The sequence below is a fragment of the Phascolarctos cinereus genome, unplaced genomic scaffold, assembly GCF_003287225.1.
Source record: "Phascolarctos cinereus isolate Bilbo 61053 unplaced genomic scaffold, phaCin_HiC Scaffold_9;HRSCAF=440, whole genome shotgun sequence".
In the NCBI taxonomy this organism is placed as follows: domain Eukaryota; kingdom Metazoa; phylum Chordata; class Mammalia; order Diprotodontia; family Phascolarctidae; genus Phascolarctos; species Phascolarctos cinereus.
Window position 1 is genome coordinate 15,979,431 of NW_027556402.1, and position 19,639 is coordinate 15,999,069.

Consider the following 19,639-nt stretch of genomic DNA (forward strand, 5'->3'; position numbering starts at 1 on the left):
TATGTTTTAAAGGCAAGTTTTAATAGAATATGAAAAGACCAGTAGTTCTGAAGTGGGAGAGGGTGTGAAAGCTACCATTTTTTAAAAAAAAAGTGTTTATGGTTTGGCTGGCTTGGGAGAGTTCTGGTTTTAATGATGTTTCCTAAGAAGGCGGAAGAAACGTTCCCAGGAGGTAGCTGGCTCTTATGGAATACTAAGAGGAGATGTGTGCATCTGGAGCCCTCTGTGACTGGCATTTTGATCTTTGCAAAGCAGTCGCTCACTTCATATATGTACAGGTTTTCTTTCCCTAGTTAAGAAATTATTAAATGCAAAGTTCCAGGCATCCAGAGTTTTGGAGTTTTGCTGTGGAGCTGCACACCTCCTACATACCACCTGTCCCCAGCCTATCTCCCCCTCCCCAAGGTTGGGAGTGTGAGGAGTTTGGATATTGGCTGAGACAAATAGCTTCCCTTAAAACTGTTTTTGAGGTATGGCTCCTTGCTTATTAGGTGATTCAGTTTCAACTAACTGTCTTTGTTTTCAGGCATATAAATACGCCTGCTTTCCATGGAAATATCCCCTTGGGTTTCTCTTACAGCATTATGCCGGTGGTTCTCTTCATGTGGCTTTCTGTTAGCCTACCTAAGAAAGACTTGAGGTGAGGATGGGGCTGAGGAGGGATCACGGCCGGCACTCCAACCCAAAGTAGCATGATGACTCAGTAGAGAGTGATATCCTTTATTTCTTGTACTCACTTTGTGGGGCAGATGTAAATGAGCTTCATTGAAATGACCACAGAGGCAGGCAGCAGGCGGGAACTAGGAGAAGGATCATCTCCCGTGAAGGAATACAAAGCTAGGCAGTTATTTCTTTGAAGTTCCCCTGTGCGTGACTTCTGAAGGTTAATTTCCAGACTACTTAGTATTTGAAAAACAGCTGCTAAGCTACAATTGGGTGTCACTTTTGTGTTTTCACTAGCTTCAGGTTTATTCACTAAGCCCTTCTTTCCTGAATTCCTTTCATGTTCACTGTCTATCCTCTCTTTATTAAATTTGGAAAGGCATACTACTTGTGACTTAGAAAACAGGTTTTTTAACAGGCAGCTGACCTAATTTCTTTTTTTCTTGTTTGAAAGAAAAAGGAATATATTTCTTACAGTGGTTTACGATTTTCCTTTCCTGGCTGTTTGTGCTCTGAGCCTATATATCATTATTCAAATAAACCAAGTTGTGATTTTTCTGTGAAGTTCCTCTCTTCTCTCCCACTCCTTTGTATCATTTCCTTAAAGTACCTGTCGTGTACCAGTACAGGCTGGCAGTTTAGCCACCATTTCCTTTGATCATATATGTGATTTGCTCTTCCTAGTCCCAGTTGCGTCCATTAAACCCCTATCTTGTCCTGGTTCTTAAAGCTTATTCCCGCTGAGTATAAGCTCTGGTAGGTAGTATCAAGTTGGAAAGGCTTTGAATATTAACCTGAAGACAAAATTGTGTTTGACGTCTGAACACTACTAGCCTAATAGAATTTGGAAAGGCTTATGGCCAGAAGATAGACTACCGTGTATGGCCTCAGGTCCTAGATGGAGTTGAGATCTGAATTGGGGAAAGGAGTACACCAGTGAAATAGATCATTAAAAATGTGGAAGTAAAAATCCTGAATGCCCATCTTCCTGTAGGTAAGTTTAATCGCTGGCAGGAAGACCTGAATTCAAATCCAGCTACAGATGCTAGGTGTGTGGCCCCAGGGAAGTTATTTAAGCTGTTTGCCTCAGTTTCCTCATCTGTAAAATGGAGATAAGAGCCCCTAGCTGGCAGCATTATTGTGAGGATGAAATGAGATAATATTTGTAAAGCGCTTTGATACAGTACCTGGAACATAGCAGGAACATAAGATATAAATGCTTATTATCTCTTCCTCCGCCATTGACACTTAGTAAGGGTATCTCAAAACTAAGAGATGAGAATGCTCTGCACTAGAATTATCACATGAGGTCATTTATAAATATAACTGATAAAAGATAGGAAAAATGGTTCTGTTCCCTTTTTTCCCACGTGAGTTAATTTATCTACATGTCTACAACAGTAGCATACAGAAATTTGTCACTTTCTGTTCCATTCCAGTTCATTTTCTACAGCTCTTGAAATGAGGACGTTGGGTCAGATAATCTCTCAGATCATAGAGCTGTTAAGATTTTTTTTGGATCAATTATGAGGAGAAGGGATGCCTAGATATAGTACAGGTATTGAAGTGTTTGGTGTGCCTAAATATATTCCCTAGGGGTAAGTTTTGGATGCCTTTTCCTAAAATTATAGTGCTTTCCTGAAGTCCTTCCTTGTAACAAAGAAAAGTAGTAGGTCTACCAAGTGACCACATCTGACAACATGCAACATCCTGTACCTGCAGTACCCCGCCTCTTGTGTGTTTCTTCGTCGGCTCTTTGGGACCAAGCTTGGTCATTGCAATTCATCTTAATTTGGCTGCTTTTTCATCTCTGTTTTTATGTACATTATTATGAGCTTGGATGTTCTCTTTTGCTCTGGATAAAGACATGTCTTCCTGCATTTCTCTGAATTGCTCATTCATTGTTTCTTCATGCATAGTAGTATTCCAGCATATCTGTAGGCCACAGCTGGTATGACCATTTCCCAGTGGTTTGGGCACACGTTTTGGTTTATGTTGTTGGTTTTTTGCTGTCACAAAAAAATGGTGTTAGAAGTATTTTGTTATCCATGTGCAGCACAGGGGCTGGCATGGTGCCAGCCCCTAACTCTTGAAGCTCCATCTCTTCCTGAACCAGGACTGGCTCAATCATTCTGCCTACACCCATGCTGTCTATCAGGTTGGGGTGGTTCCCCAGGGAGGTTGGCCATGCTGCTACAACTCACTCCCAGGGTCCTAGGGGGGTAGCCTTGGTGTGAGAGAAGGATGCATCTACGCTTAAAACTCTAGGTCCTGAGCGCCAGTTGTGTGGTTCATTTACACAAATCGTTCTCAATGAGATCATTAACTTACATGTCAAACACTTACTACACAAGAAAGCAAAAGGAAAAGTGATAAAAAATGTAGCTTTCAACTAATAAACTTGGGAAATACTCTCTCACTAATGAATACGGTGTCTGTGGGTAGGAAGAGTGGACACAAACTTGACAGAAACCTAGCAGTGAGGCATTCAAGTAAGGAAACTATTGTGCCCAGAGCAGCACACCACGCTGGCCTTCAGTGCTATGTCTTTGTTCTTTTTGGGGAATGGTTTGCATCATGAATTACCAGCTAGACTCAGGCCATTGAAACAGTATTAAGATTTTTAGCTAACAGCAGCCTTAAGCAGAACTTCCCAGATCTCCTCTCTTGGCTAGGCTCTGAGGCCTTAATCAAATGCTCATTGAGTTTAACTGGGTATTTGCATTAATGCCCTGTGTAGGTTGGATATCAGACTTTTATGAAAGATAGTTGATACAAATATTTTTTCCACTTGACAATTTCTGTCATTTTGTTTCTAGCTGCCTTAAATTTTTTTTCCCCAGAAACTTCAGAATTTTATGTAATTTACAAATTAATCCCTTGGTCTTTTGGTATAACACTAAATCTCCAAATAAATTCAGGTTATAGAGTCATATTGGCATAGTACCAGCAAGAACATAGCCATCGTTAATCTGTCATTTTGCCTCTGTTTGCCTCAGCTTCATCAGCTGTAAAATGGGGATGATAATAGTACCTTCTCCCAGGCTTGTTGGTGAGAATCAAAGGTTCTGGTATTTTGTAAAGCACTTAGCACAGTACCTGGCACATAGTAAGTGCTTAATAAAGACTTATTTTCTTCTTTTCAACGTTCCTCTATACAGTTTCATTTTATCACATAAGAATCCCATGGATTAAATGATCATTTAAAAAATTTTTTTTTAACATTTTTATTTAAAGTTTTGAGTTCCAAATTCTGTCCCTCCCTGAGAATAGTAAGCAATTAGATATAGGTTATACATGTACAATCCATATTAGTCATTTCATACAATTAGACTCAAATGAAAAAAAAGTAAAAAATAGCATGATTCAGTCTGTGTTTTATCAGTATCACTTCTTTCTCTGGAGGCTGTTAGTATGTTTTATCATTAGTCCTTTGGGATTGTTTCAGATCATTTTATTGCTGAGAATAGCTAAATCATTCACAGTTCTTCACTGAACAGTATTGCTGTTACTGTGTGTAAAGTCCTCCTGGTTCTGTTCACTTTACTATGCATCAGTTCATGTAAGTTTTTCCAGATTTTTCTGAAATCATCCTGCTTGTCATTTCTTATAGCACAGCAATATTCCATTACAATCACATACTACAGCTTGTTTAGCCATTCCCCAGCTGATGAGCATCCCTTTGATTTCCAATTCTTTGCCACCATAAAAGGAGCTGCTATAAATATTTTTGTACAGATAGGTTCTTTTCCCTTTTTTGGATATCTTTGGGATATAGACCTAGCAGTGGTATCACTAGATCAAAGGGCGTAGTTCCCAGCTGCTCTAAAGAATGGTTGGATCAGTTCACAACTCTATCAACAAAGCATTAGTTTCCCAATTTTCCTACATCTCCTCCAAAATCCAACATTTTCCTTTTTTCTCCTATTAGCATTCTGATAGGTATGAGGGTACCTCAGAGTTGGATTTCTCTGCTTCTCTGCTCAGTAGTGATTTAGAACATTTTTTTCATTTGTCTATAGATAGCTTTGATTTCTTTGTCTGAAAACTGTTTGTTCATATCCTTTAATGACTTATCAATTGGGGAATGACTTGTATTTTTATAAATTTGACTCAGTTCTCTATATATTTGAGAAATAAATAAGGCTTTTATTAGAAATACTTGTTGCAAACTTTTCTTCCCAGTTTTCTGCTTTCCTTATAATTTTGGTTGCGTTGGTTTTGTTTGTGCAAAACCTTTTTAACTTTATATGATCAAAATGATCTATTTTACATTTTGTAATCCTCTCTATATCTTCTTTGGTCTTAAGTTCTTCCCTTATCCACACATCTGACAGATAAACTATTCCAGGCTCTCTTAATTTGCTTATGGTGTCACCCTTTATGTATAAGTCATGTACTCATTTTGACTTTATCTTGGTATACAGTGTGAGATATTGGTGTATACCTAGTTTCTGCCGTGCTGTTCTCCAGTTTTCCCAGCAATTTTTGTGAAATAATGAGTTTTTGTCCCAAAAGCTTGTTATATACTAGATTACTCTGGTCATTCCACTGATCTACCACTCTATTTCTTAGCTAGTACCAGATTGTTTTGATAATTACCGCTTTATAATATAGGGATCTGATATGGCTAGGCCACCTTCTTTCGCATCTTTTTTTCATCGATTCCCTTGATATCCTTGAGCTTTTGTTCTTCAGATGAATTTTGTTATTATTTTTCTTAGCTCTATAAAATATTTTTTTGATAGTTTGATTGGTATGGCACTGAATAAATAGATCAATTTAGGTAGAATTTCATTTTTATTATATTGGCTTGGCCTACCCATGAGCAATTAATGTTTTTCCAGTTAAGATCTAACTTTATTTGTGCAAAACATGTTTATAGTTGTGTTCATTTAGTTCCTGAGTTTGTCTTGGTAGGTGGACTCCCGAGTAGTTTATGTTGTTTTACAATTCTTTATAAAATGGAATTTCTCTTTCTATCTCTTGCTGTTGGTCAATGATCATTTCTTTTTTTTTCTTTTTTCTTTTTTTACTTTATTTTTTTAACATTCCTATTGAACATTTGCACATTAGTGATGTTGTAAGGAAGAATTTGAACCAATAGGAGGAACCACAAGAAAGAGGAAACAAAACAGAAGAAAAAAGAGCAAACAGTCTGCTTCCATCTGCATTCAGATTCCATAGTTCTTTCTCTGGATGTGGATAGCATTTTCCATTATGAGACTTTTGGAGATATCTTAGATCCTTGCATTGCTGAGAAGGGCTAAGTCTATCAAAATCAGTCTTCACACAGTGTGGCTGTTACTGTGTATGACGTTCTTCTGGTTCTGCTTACTTCACTCAGCATCAGTCCATACAAATCTTTCCAGGTTTTTCTGAAGTCTGCCTGCTCATCGTCAGTGATCTTTTCTATGCAGATGATTCTCATGTCTCTTTCTCCAGCTCAAACTTCTTACATCTCCAGTTGCCAGAACATTCTGAACTAGAGGTCTAGTAGACATTTTAAACTCAACATGCCCCAAACGAAATTCATTATTTTTCCCCCAGACCCTGCCTCTTCCTAACTTTTCTATCAGTGTAGTGTACCACGATCCTCTAGAGCCCCCAGACTCTCCACCTAGGCATTGTTTTCGACCTTTCCCCTCTACCCCCCAAATATTCAGCTGCCAAGTCCTGTCTGTTCTCTTTGTAACACCGATCATATCTCCCCTTTCTTTCCTCTGACACTGCCCCCTCTCAGGTACAGTCCTCACACCTGGACTGTGACAGGAGCCGGTTGATTGGTGTCCCACCTTCAAGTCTCTTGTCTACTCGGCTAACAAAGTGATCCTCCCAAAAGCTGCAGACACACACACACACACACACCCTTCCCCTCATGGTCCCCTCTTATATCTGTGATCAAATGCAGAATCATTTATTTGGCTCTTTTAACCCTTCCTACCTTTCCAGTCCTCTTACTTATTTGTCCCCTCCGTGTACTCTTCCATCCCGTGATAACTGGCCGTCTTGCTGTTCTTGTACAGGGCATGCTGTATCCTGCCTCAGGGCATTTTCTAGTTCCCCATGCTTGGGACTCTCTCCCTCCTCCTCAGCACCTCCTGGTTTCCCTTATTTCTCAGCCAAATTCCCACCTTCGGCAAGGAACCTTTCCCAGTCCTCCTTAATACACACCTTCACTCTGAGATAACCTCCAGTTTATCTTGTATGTAACTTGTTTGTACCTATGTTTTTGCATGTTATATTGTGAGCACCTTAAAAGCAGAGCCTTGTGTTTGGCCATTCTCTGTCCCCAGCACTTGGCACAGAGCCTGGCGTATAGTAGGCTCTTAATAAGGGCTTGCTGACTGATTTCTTTGAATAGTGTTGTAGTGAGCTGTATCTATATTCAGTTGCTTTTGATATATAATCTAGTTTGATAAAGACCCTGCTTACCTTCTTTGAAAAGATACTGAGAAGATTTCTCAGGCTGCTTTCAGCTGATATATTTTTAAATACTTTGATTTACGGGCAGTCAACAGCACTTGGACATTACAGCACATCAGACCTACTGGAACCCTCTATTGCCTGGAAGCAGTTAGTGATGGCCCAGCTCCCTTTCTCCTTTCAGAATGGGTGCCGTAGCTGGTAGATTACATTTATCTCCTTAGTCATGTGGGCTTTTCTGTATCCTGTCTGTATATTTCTAACTCTTTACAAAAGGAGGCATGATGGAGAAGCTAATGCTTTTAAGACTAGAAGAGAAAATGAAAGAAGCTGACCACAGGCCATTTTCATTTGTTTTGTTTTGTAGTATATAGTCTGATTCTAAATCTTCATAGTTTGTGTTCAGTGTGCACGAGGCAGTCAGTTTTCTTAATGGTTTCCTGAATATTCTTCCTGGTAGAAAGCTACAAAAGGAAGCATGGAGTAGCCCAGTGTAATTACGAATGCATTTTCAGTATGGACTGCTGTATTTATCAGTAGCTTTGGTTCTTGGATATTCTGCAGCAGCAAAGGCCAAACAATATGGCCACTATTTGCTAGGGACGTCTGTGACTTGGGCAGCTGGGCAAACAGTCAACAAGCACTTATTTTTTTAGGCAGTTAGGGTTAAGTGACTTGCCCAGGGTCACACAGCTAGTAAGTGTCAAGTGTTTGGTGTGAGTCCGGATTTGAACTTCGGGTCTCCTGATTTCAGGGCCGGTGCTCTATGCACTGCGCCACCAAGCTGCCCCACAACAAACATTTGTTAAGTACCTACCTTTGCCAGATGGCTAAGGCGCTTGGAATACATGGATGAAAATGAAATTGACCTGGCCTTCAGGGAGCTTGCTCAGGTATTTGTTAGGAGTCAGACAAAATATGTCAATGAGGTTAGAAAAGGCTCTGTCTAAAACACTGACAGAAACTTGTTTGTTTTCCTGCTCGTAGTGGTAGTCGCTCCTCCAAGACCTTCAAGCCAAAGAAGAACATTCCAGAAGGTTCTCACCAGTACGAGCTCCTGAAACACGCGGAAGCCACCCTTGGGAGCGGCAACCTGCGGACGGCGGTTATGCTTCCGGAGGGGGAGGACTTAAATGAGTGGGTTGCAGTGAACAGTAAGTGGCTGCTCTCATCTCTCACTCTAGCATTCGCTGCTGTGAACATGTGGCTTTGCACTTGGCTTTAGTAGGATTTTGTCCTCATGAGGTATTTAGGAACAGATCCCTGAAGTTTCTTATCTGCCGCAAAATAGCGGCCTTCTTTGACTGAAAGTGTGTTTCAGATTTGCAATTAGGTAGCCACGGTACAAAGATGAATTACATGCGTCCATACTTTTACCTCCTTGGGGGGGAATGATTTTTCAAGTACAGAGTGATAATGTTTTTGGTAGGTGGTGGTGAAGTGATGTGAGGAAAGGATGGAGATGTAAGGGGGTTTAATATAGAGGTTTCTTAAGTATTCATGAATGAATTGATTTTCTTTTTACCTCATAGAAATTGGTGTAAACCTTGTCACCGAAAAATACAATCCAATTGAAGGAGTGACCTGAATTATCTAATCTCTAAATTAGGAAAAGCCCTACAATAGAATAATAGTTTGATTATTGCTGATTATGATTTGAATGAGACTAGTGGGTCTGCTGGCAGTGCTGTTGGCCACGGGGAGTTTGTGGGAACTGCAAAGATTGTCAGGAGATGGACAGGTAGACAGAGTGGAATTTGTGACTAAATTCCCTTGGTTGGAATTCTAAAATCTCCAGGTAACTCTGAAGAAGTTCATTGATTTGCCTAATGCTAGGGAAGTAGTCCTACATTGTCGACACCCAGATTGGAGTCGGAGCAAGGTACAGATCTCCTGTGATGCTGTTCTTTGGTTACTGATTTGCTCTGCTGGGAGGATGCCTTGTCCTCACACTGCTCACAGCCTTCTTCTGTGCCTGGCCCTCTTCCCTCCCTTGTAACATCAGCGTTTATGTTTATGACCTCTTATCTTAGATGAGAAGTTCCTTTAAAATGGAAGTCACGTGGTCTCCTGTGCCTTATATCTAGTAGGTGCCTGGTAATGCATGTGAGTTTCCTCTCCCTCTGAAAGGATGTTGTCATCCTCCCCCCTTGAAGAAGTAAAAATAAAGTCGAGTTCCTGCTTATATTCAACACGTGTATTGTAGACCAACTGTGCACGACCAGTGAGCTAGGTGCTGGGGAGTCTAGTGGGCTACTATAGCACATGTACATGTCTTTACAAGACCAGATGATGTGCTGCCATCCCCCTGCCCTCCCCGGTATGAGAAGAGTGAAAGACAAATGCTTTGCTGAGTCCCAAAGGAAAGGGCAAGGATTGCTCCTTCCCAAGGGATAATCAGGGAAAGAGAGATTCATGCAGGGGGTCATCCGGTCTGGGCCTGAAAGGAGTGTGTGCACTTCCACAGAGTACAGACCTTGCCATTCCAGGTGGAGAATCAGAGCCTCCTAGGTGGAGTATCTAGACATGTTTGTGGAGGGGGGAAGAGTATGAAATAACATGAAAAGCTAAGGTGAAGCCAGATTGGGAATTCTAGGTTTTGGAATCTGTCAATGCTAGGCTTAGACATTTGAACTTGATTTAATATTCATTGAAAGGTTTAAGCAGAGGAGTAGATCTGTTTTTCTCTGTGCACAAGTTAAGATGCATCTTGATACAGTATACTTTAAAGGATTAATTGGAGGCTAGAGACTGGTTTGGGGGCCACTGAGAAAGTTCATGAAGTGGGAATAGAAAGGAAGGGATGGGTTGGAAGAGTAATGTAGACGTTTTATTAGATAGGACTTAAAAATTGATTGTGGGTAGGGGGTGAGAGGGAAAAAATAATGAAAGATTGAACATTTAGGCAGTGGTGGTGTGACTAATTAAAAACAGGGAGGTCAGAAGGGAGAGTAATTTTGGGTAAAAAAGATACTAAATTTGGCTTTTCAGTATGTTGAGTTATTGGCTGGAGCATTCAGCTAGAAAGGTCCAGTTTTAAATGCTGAACTGAAGCTTCTCAAAACCGTCAGGCCTGGAGGTAGAGAGGATAAAGTTGTGGGGATGAATGAGACAGGGTAGGTGGGAAGAGGGTTGAGGACACAGCCTCGCGGAGCACCACCATTAAGGGCTGGGAAAAGGAAAGGAGAACTGTTAGGGGTCAGAAGAAAAACCAGGAGTATATAATGTCTTATAATCCATTGGAGGGAAAACATTTAAAAGAACAGTATGCTCAGAAGCATACAACAGCTGAGGAAAAATCAAGAAGGAGGAGGATTGAGCAAGTTGTTGAAGGTGGATTTGATAGAGGCAGCCCCAGGTCATTGGTGTCCTTTGAGAGAACAATTCGGTAGCATGGTGAGATTGGAATCCAGACTGCAGAAGAGTGAAGTGGGAGGAAGAAATAGAAGTTGGTCATAAAGAGGCGGAGGAGATATGAGGTGTGGAAGGATCAGAGGAGGCCTGAATACGTGTGTAGGCAGATGGCACAGTGCCAGTGGATTTGCAAAGATTGTAGATGTCTCCATGAGCGAGGAGACAGGAAAGGAGGAGCAGAGAATAGGTCAAGTTACTAAAAAACTCTGAGATCTAGAGGAGAATTGAGAGGAGTCGTGCCAGATGGACTCTGTCTTTTCAGTGAAACAGCTAGATTGTCTGCTGGGAGCATGAGAGCTGGAGGCAGAATGAAGGGCTGGAAGAGAGAGGCATTGCCGATCATTTCAGACCAGCTAGTCAGATACCGATGTTTGTAGGTGATGAAGCTAAGACTCAGAGAGATGAAATCATTTGCCAAAGTCATGTAGAAGTTAGTGGCAGAGAGATCTCTTCTGATTCTCAGTCGGTGCTCTCTTCAAACTCCTCAAAAGAGTTTAAATGTTGGCCTTGGGGAGTGAGGCAAGAAACAAATGAGCCTGGAATGGGATTGCTGAATAGCATTGACGGGCTGAAGGCAAATGGAGAAACATTGATGTCCAGCTGGCTAGTGGGAGTTCAAGGGGTGCCTCTTGTGTATGAGTTGGACTGTCTGGCTACAGTAGTCTTTTCTGACATGATTCTACGATGGATCTGTGATCTTGTTCATTTGGAAGTTGCCTCCCCTGTGGCTGAGTAGATAGAGAATGTGGACTCAGACACTTACTAACTGCGTGACCCTGGGCAAGTCACTTAACCCTGTTTGCCTCAGTTTCCCCATTTTTACAGTGAACTGGAAAAGGAAATGGCAAACCACTTTGCCAAGTGTCTTTGCCAAGAGAATTCCAAATGGGGTCAGAAAGACTCAGACACAGATTAAACAATTCTTCTGACATAGCTCCCAGTGCACCTGGGCCTTCCAGGGTTGCTGTTGTTTCCATGTTTCTACCAGGTTTGCCATGGACAGTGTGATAGAGACCTTCTTTGTTTCTCTTCACTTGGGGAATGTAGTTTTTGAAAGACTCCTTATTCCCTCCTAGCACCATTTCAATAGATAAAAGGGGCAAGCCCATCCTTAAAAATGATCTTAGTGCATTCTGTTGTTGAGCTGCTTAAAGTCAAGATATTTGGGGTGGAACGTATCTTTGAAAAGGATTACACGTTGGGAAATTTATTTTGGTTTTTTGAAAATGTTACCATTTTATTGAGGAAAATCTTATTTGTGACATAAGCCCACAAAAATAAAAGACTTTTCTAACTTTACTTCAAAAGGCTATAAACTCTAATTAACTGACTCTCTGTAGACCTGATAATAGCAGACGTTCCAGGATTTAAGTAAGACGAGGTGCCGCTCATAGGTTTATTTCAGACTATGGTGGCCGTGTCATCCGGGTTACTTTTCCATCTTCATTTATTTCATAAAACTGAGGGGGGAAGCCCTATTTGACACATAAGGAAAACAAAAAAAAATTGGGATGAATGTGATTAAAATTTAATTTAACTTTTCTGTTCATTCCGTTTCCATGAACTAACTCTTGAAATACTTTGCAGCTGTGGATTTCTTCAACCAGATCAATATGCTTTATGGGACCATCACTGACTTCTGTACTGAGGAGAGCTGCCCCGTGATGTCGGCTGGCCCAAAGTAAGCTGTGTAGGACTGTTAACTCAGTGTACATTTGCTCTTTATTTCATTACTCTTGGGAAAGAGAAACAACTTAAACATCCAGGCAAAAAAGAAGTACTTAAGTCTGTGTGACTATTCCTGGTCGTGTTGGTCTCCTGTTCCAGATCTTGTGATTCTGCATGGCTTAATGCTTTAAGCTTAAACTCCTTAGCCCGCATTCAGGGGCTTCTGGGCCTTGTCCCTGGCCTGAACCTGCCTTTCCGACTTCATCTCCTGCCGTGTGGTGCAGTGGAAAGAGTGTTGGCCCTGAGGCTTAGCTTTGCCAGGCAGCACCTCTGGCTGCTCCTGATGGCATTGGACGAGGTGACTTGGGAGCTGAGCTGGGTTTCAGTGATCCTGAGAGGGCTCTTGGGTTCTCTGAATGCGCCTCAGGCTCTCTTGCCTCAGGGCCTCTGCTTCTTGTGGCTTGGCAAGGAAAAGGGCCACCTCTCTGTCAGAGCGTGGGGGAGAGGAGGAGAGATTGGAAGATGGTGTTGAGGGGTTTTGAGATGAAGAGAATGGCAAAAGTGGCTCATGTCACATGCCCTCAGTTTTCTCAATAAAGTAAGAAGCAAAATCTTCAGCTTGGGAGAGAAGGTGCAGGACGCTTGAGGAGGGAGCAGTTTGGAGTAGATTCTTTAGGGAGTGAGAGAGAGAGACCCGTATGGGAGGTATGAAAGGACTGTCTGCCAGACTGTGGGGAAGGCCCAGCTGAGCATGGGTAACGGGCATTGGTAGCATGCCCAGGCAGCACAGGTGGGAGATGTTAGTCACCAGATCTGACTTTAAGTGATTTTTGCATATTTCCAGAAAGGCATAGCTACTCTCCAAGAAATCTCCACATGGAAAGTCACCAGAAGGTACCATGAGTTCTGAGGACAGTCCTCACAGTATCTCCATTGTTGTTAAGGTGATCTTGGACATAAGTCTCTTCACCTCCAGGGGCTCAGTTTTGTCATTTATAAAAGAGTAGGGTTGGATATAGTTGGTAAGGTCCCCCACTGCAGATCTGCAGACCCTCAGCTCCTGCCATTGATCATCTTGGAGAGATCCCAGAGTTGCTTAGAGGATGAGAGAAGAGAAGGAGTGACTTTTGTCCATGGTTGAGTGGCTAGAATATGGGAGAGGTCAGAATTGAACCCAGCTCTTCTGATCCTTTAGCTACTCACTGTACCACATTGCCTCTCAAATAGTCAAATATATTGACTGAAGAAGTTAGAAAAGCTTGCATGAAGCCATTCGCATTAAAGAATCAAAGAAATTTAATAGACAACAGTGGGCTTGTTTTCTGTCCCCTTCCAAACCTATCTCAAGTTTTGATATCTTTGTTTTGCTTTTTTATGGAGTAGTGCGTTACCTTATAGTTATGCCTCCTGTGTTTATTGTTTCTTGCTACATCTAAATTAAGAAACATAGTCATTAGCGTTCCACTGAACTTGAAGAAATCAGCTATCCATTTTATTGTAGTGACTAAAGGAGTTTTGGCTACTTAATTATTATTGTTTCCTGAGGCATTTATATATCTGTAAACCAAAAGAGTGTAATTTTTTGCCTTCCTTGTCCACCCACCACTGCTTCCCCGCCCCGCAGCTGCCCTTCTCAGGAAAGTTACCACAGAATATGTTTGGGAGTAGAAGAAAAAAGACAGATGTGTGTTTTCAGCAGTTGACTATCCACCAGTTATTTTTCCTTATTGCTCCTTTGTCATTTCAAAAGCAAAGGCAGGTATTTGTATAACATAAAAGGAAATGCCTTACCTTGGATATTGAAGTTAACGAGGGCCATAATTCTTACTGCAAAAACATGTCTCCTACATAAGCTGATTGATGTGCATAGTGAATCAAGTGAATACTTTTGAGGTGTGTCAGATCATTCATTACTTTGTCAGTTACTATTTTGTTGTAAAGTAACTGACTTTGGCAAGACTTCCCAACAACCTCCAGGCAAAACTGAGTGCTACCCTTGCCCTTTTGACAGCTGTGAGCATGGGAAGAGCTGGAAATGTCCAAGCTCCAAGGCCAGAAGTGCTAAGTTAGCCCTCTGTATGTTATCCGGAAGGGCGGTGGGTCCTGGTGGCTGTTAAGCCATTGGAATCTCATTTTGTTGTGTACAATTTTCCAAGCATCAGTTCAGTAGAATAGAAGAGGATCTCAGAATTCAGTCTTCACAGGGGTTTGGTGCCAGTGCTGAGGTAGGGACCTCAAGCTCAGGTCTTTGGTAGAAAGTGATACTCTGCTGCCTGAGTTTGGGGTGGGGAGGGAGGCAGCAATTATTTCATAGCACTTTTCTTTTTGATTTTTGATATCAAACCTTAGGACTTGGGGGAGGGCTGCATAAGTAGGTCACTGTTTGGCCAGAGAATATTTTCATGGAATTAGAACAATATTTTTCAGAGTAACTAAGCCATTGAACAGTTTGCAACTTGAAATATATTAACAGAATTCATAAATTTTTCTCTGGGATATTTGCAGGAATAGTTGGGACAATTGGGAAAATCTTAGAGCAAAATTGAACCCATTTAGTGTTTTTTTTTTAAATATCCTCTCAATGGAATATACTCCTGAAGGATGCGGGGCTGCTTCATTTTTAATCTTTGTTCTTGAAGTGCTTGGCATAGCGCTTAATGAATGTTGAATTGAGTCAGGTACTCCACTTCCTGCACATACAGGAGGTTAGTCCAGGTACTCTGAACTTGCGCTAATCTTCTTCCTTAAGCAATGATAGGATCCCTTTGGAGAAGTACTTTAAGCATATACTAATAAATCATCAGGAAAAAAGTACTAAGTTTTCCTAGAGTTTGTACATCCTGGCGATTGCCTATTTCTCTCCAAGAAAACTAAGTTCACTCTACCTTAGATAGCACTGTCAATGAAAGAAGACAGTGAAATATTCCTTAGGAGTGAAATTTCCCTGCTTCTTCCTCTTTTCATTACTCCTTCCTAACTGTCACCCACAAGTTACGTTGTAGTATGTTTCTTCTGTAGTGTACCAGGTGTAAAAGGGAAAATATGGGGGTTGGTGATGGTCTTAAGGACTGCTGTGTTGTACTCATTGATAAGGAAAAATGAGGGGCAGGGCCATCTTCAGTCATCCTGATCTGTGTCTGGCCACCAGACCCAGGTGGCTCCAGAGGAGAGTGAGGCTGGTGACTTTGCACAGCCCTGCCTCACTTAAATGAGATTCACTTGCAAGTCATGGCACCACCTTCCTGACGTCATGGTCTTCTTCAAAAAGGAATAACAAGGACAAATAACAAGGGAGAACAAGGGAGAGGAGTCCTAACGTGAAGATGTGGGGCTTGAGTTCAAATGTGTCTCATCTTGGGCAAGTTTTTTAAACTCTTTGTACCCCAGTTTCATCATCTGCAAAATGAGGCATAACTCCAAAGGTGTCTCCAGCTCTGAGTTTTTGGTCCTTACTGAATACATAAAAATATCTTTGCTGGCTTTCAAACTTGCCCATTCTTCTGATAGTATAGAGATACTGGAATTGTCACTTGCTTTTCACTAGCTGTTTTGCTTCACAGTTCCATAGAACTATTTAACAAAGATGAGATGTGATTTATTTCATTTGTTTTTACTTTGCAGTCAGGATATTTTGCCTCAAAATTTAAACATTTTTTAGGAGAGATGCCTGGAAGGACACTGGAACCTGAGTTTTAGCACATCTAAAAGCCATTCATTGCCTTCCATGACTACTTGAACAGTTGAGGTCATTTTTGTCAGCCTCTTTAAATAGTTTTGTCTTCTCATCAGGATAATCGAGCTGTTTCCCTTTCCTTATCTCTTCTTCGGTCTCATGCTCTGTGACTTGCAGAAAGCAGAATGCTTTCTCAACTCTTGTCTCAATAAAGAGCAAAAATTTTGGATTATGCAACGATTTGTTCTAATCCTACATGTTTTAATAATTTGAAATTTTGATCTTTGTTGTCTAAGGAGGTTGTAGGCTTGGACAGTATTTCATTTAGGTGTGGCCTTTTGAAAGGTAATGGGTTCTTTTAATAGCAGATTGCCTACAGGGGGTGTTTGGCAGTGGACTCTTATCTTGAGAACAGGACCATTTGGTATGAGATATTGGGTGGGTTGACTTTCTAATGTTAGTCCTGTCAGTATCACTGTATGTGGGTGTTTTGAGTTATCTTCAGTTTATCTCTGAAAACAGATATTTCTCTTCTTGCCATTTAAATATATTGGGGTCTGGGGGCAGGTCATGCATTTTGAAAATTAAAAAGCACCTGCTGCTTAAGGAGAATAGGTTTCCAAGAACCTCATTTAGCTGGGAAGCCACGTTTCTGTGCCTTGGAACTACTTGTGTGGACATGAACGTATAGGTAGGTTATGTTTATCTTGTTACTCTCCCCCTCCGCCTTTCATTGGTGTCCCTTCTATAGTATTTTCAAAATAGGGCTGCTTTTCCTTTTGTTAGATTGGCCTTAAATGTTAGAAGAGACTTCGTTTTGACCTATCCATCTGGCTTGGTAGTATGATTTACTGTTAAGTCACAAGTAGCATAAATGATTAAAGCCAGTGGATAGATAGCAGTTTGAGTATTGGTGATAGTCTTAGGACTGTCTCTTTAAACTATTATTATTTAACATGTCATCAGATAAAGAAAAGAGAGCATGCTTTTATGAAATATCACTTCTCTGGCCTCTGAGATTAGTAGAGTACCAGTAGTTTATTGATAGTAGGATAATGCAGACATTCTTCAAGATGAAGGGAAGCAAAACAGCCCAGCTCCCTCACAACATTTCCACAATGATTTTTTTTCCCTTAAGGCATAAGGCCAAGAATCAACAAATCCAAGGAGAAACTACAGTTTCCAAAGGTGGATTTTGCCAGCCCAGGTCCAAATAAGGACACAGTCAAAAGCCTGTGGACACTAAGGGCTGGGCACAGCCAGAAAAGCCTAGAGCCTAAAGCTGTGTGATGGGGGCAGGGACAGGAGGGCCTAGATCAGGAAACATGGAGCCTGTAAATATGTCACCCTGACCTGAAGCCAAGGTGCAGAAGCCTGTGTTGGTTTTGACCAGAAGGGTGAAAGTGAAGAGTCATGGAGGGATTAAAAAGAGAGAGGACCTGGGAGCAGTTGTATAACACGTTGATGGTCTTTTTTTTTTTTTTGGCTAGGCAGTGGGGTTAAGTGACTTACCCAGGGTCACACAGCTAGTCTGAGGTCAGATTTGAACTCAGGTCCTCCTGAATCCAGGGCCAGTGGTCTATCCACTGTGTCACCTAGCTGCTCCTACGTTGATGATCTTAAGAGAAAAAAGAAAAGGGAAGGGAAAAGGAATACACCAGAGGAGAAAGAGGGAGGAAGGGGATGGAATTTACTATCTTGCATAATCAGGAGTTTGGTGTAGAAATACGTTATACTCAGAGAATCAAGAGGAAAAGAAGAAGAGAAGGGGGGACTGAGAGGGAGGATAGATTCAGAAGTTGTTAATCTTAAGCCACAGAATCTCTAGCTTTGGTAGGTGGAGCATGAAGAGAGTGAAAGGAAAGACAGACAGACACACACACACACACCACACCTTTAAAATTTGTAAAGTGCTTCACAGATATCGTTTTAATTGAACCCAGGAATGACTTTGAGAGGCGGATGCTATTTCCCTCATTTTACAGATGATAAAAACCGAGGCAAATTTGTGGGTCAGTTACTTGCCCAGGGTCACACAGCTGGTGTCTGAGGCTGGATTTGAACTTGGGTGTTCTTGACTCCAGGCCCAGTGCTCTGTGCACTGTGGTTCCCCCCCTCATCAATATAATGTCATTTTTAAAAAATGATTTGGGGTAAGGTGTGCACAAGCTATTCCTTTTGTTGTTGTCATCTTCTATCCCTTCCTTTTAAAAAGGACATAGAAAAATGGAGAGGCCCAGAGCTAAACAGGTCATTTCTCATGAAAAGGAGAAGGCAGGGGTATGCAGGTTCTGAAAGGAAGGATTGATTTGAAGTGGATGGGCAAAAGATGTGCTCTTTATGCCCTCAGAAGATCAAAACGCTTTTCCACCACCCAGAGTTGGGGATAAATAATTTGGGGTTGAGAGGTACTTTACAGGTCATCTCATATGAGGAAGCTATTAACCCAGTAATCTTCTGGTGAGCTTCCTCTTTTCTGAATTACATACTTTACTTCTATTAAGTCATTAGACATGTCATTTTAATTAGGCAATACACATCTCAATTCTTCCTCCTCAAATTTATATCAGACAGTGCTTTTATACTTTGGATTCAAAATAATGGGGGAAGAACTCAAAATGAACTTGATAGCTCTTCAGGTTGTAATTTACCAGCAGTACTTGTGTTGTGTACACCTCAAATTTATGATAATGGAATGGGGTATTTGAAGATAGAACGATCTCGTTTGGTAGAGTAAGAAGGGTATCTGGATTACTTTCCTAACCAATTCATATTAAATTAGTAGTAGATGGTAGAAACGTTGTCTTGGGAAAGTGACATCAGTGTAGAATTTGAGCTTTCATTAATTCCTTAATGAAACATCTGAATTCTCAAATGTCATGTTTCAAAACAATAATTCTTAAAGTTAGTCAGTTCTTTGCAGGTTTCTGTATTGCCAGTAGTGGGGGTTTTTTTTGTTTGTTTTGTTTTGTTTTTGGCCACTTGTATATCAAAGGTTTTTAGAAAAGTTTGTTGAACTATTTCCCTTATCTATACCTTTACCACATCCCTCCAAAAGCCCTAAACCCAACAACAGATGCCTCAAAACAAACACCTTAAAACCAGCTGGAAAGACCTAACTTAGGTGGGAGGAATTCTTTTCAGCTCAGTAAAGCAGGCTACTGAGCTTAGAAAGAAATCACCTTGGAACAGGGGAGTAAACAGTTCATTCTGCTCTGATATTTATATAATTGTCTGACCTAAGAGATATGAATGAAAGGGAGTCGAGTGAAAATAACAAATAGGGGGTGGGGAGGCCTGGCCTTGAAGTGGAAAGACTGACATGACCATGACGGCAGCTGCCCAGTAATGGCAGTTGGCCATAAAAACCCAAAGCTAAATGGAATATGAAGATGATCACATCAGTCCTGATAATTTTTTTTTTTAGATTATTTGGGGAAGAAGATTGGATTACTTTTAAAGCAAGTACGTGTATGTTGACATTTTATGTCTTTTCTAATTCAGATATGAGTATCATTGGGCAGATGGAACCAACATAAAGAAGCCTATTAAGTGCTCTGCACCAAAGTATATCGATTACCTGATGACCTGGGTACAGGACCAGTTGGACGATGAGACTTTATTTCCATCCAAAATAGGTAAAATCACTGGTGGAGTCTGGATGCTGCGAGGTCATGTGGAATTCTTTGTGCTTATGGGAGCACTGCCTTTCTCCTCACTCATTTGTTTCTGCTCCCTGCTTTCTTTCTCTCCTGCCTCATGGGGGTGTTTTGCTTGCACTGATAAGAGTAGAGT

General features: G+C 41.2%; 1 protein-coding gene across 2 annotated transcripts in view; it reads left to right on the forward strand.

Annotated features, from left to right (window-relative positions):
• MOB1B (MOB kinase activator 1B) overlaps positions 1-19,639 on the forward strand; it is a 62,009-nt gene that overhangs the window by 31,569 nt on the left and 10,801 nt on the right. The window contains exons 1-4 of one of the 2 annotated variants that reach the window (XM_020988502.2): positions 7,933-7,982; positions 8,077-8,243; positions 12,091-12,184; positions 19,349-19,482. In XM_020988502.2, the coding sequence (XP_020844161.1) occupies positions 7,942-7,982; positions 8,077-8,243; positions 12,091-12,184; positions 19,349-19,482 (436 nt within the window). In that variant the 5' untranslated portion in view covers positions 7,933-7,941. Of the gene's footprint in view, positions 1-7,932; positions 7,983-8,076; positions 8,244-12,090; positions 12,185-19,348; positions 19,483-19,639 lie in introns of those variants that run through there. The other variant, XM_020988503.2, reaches the window with a different exon arrangement.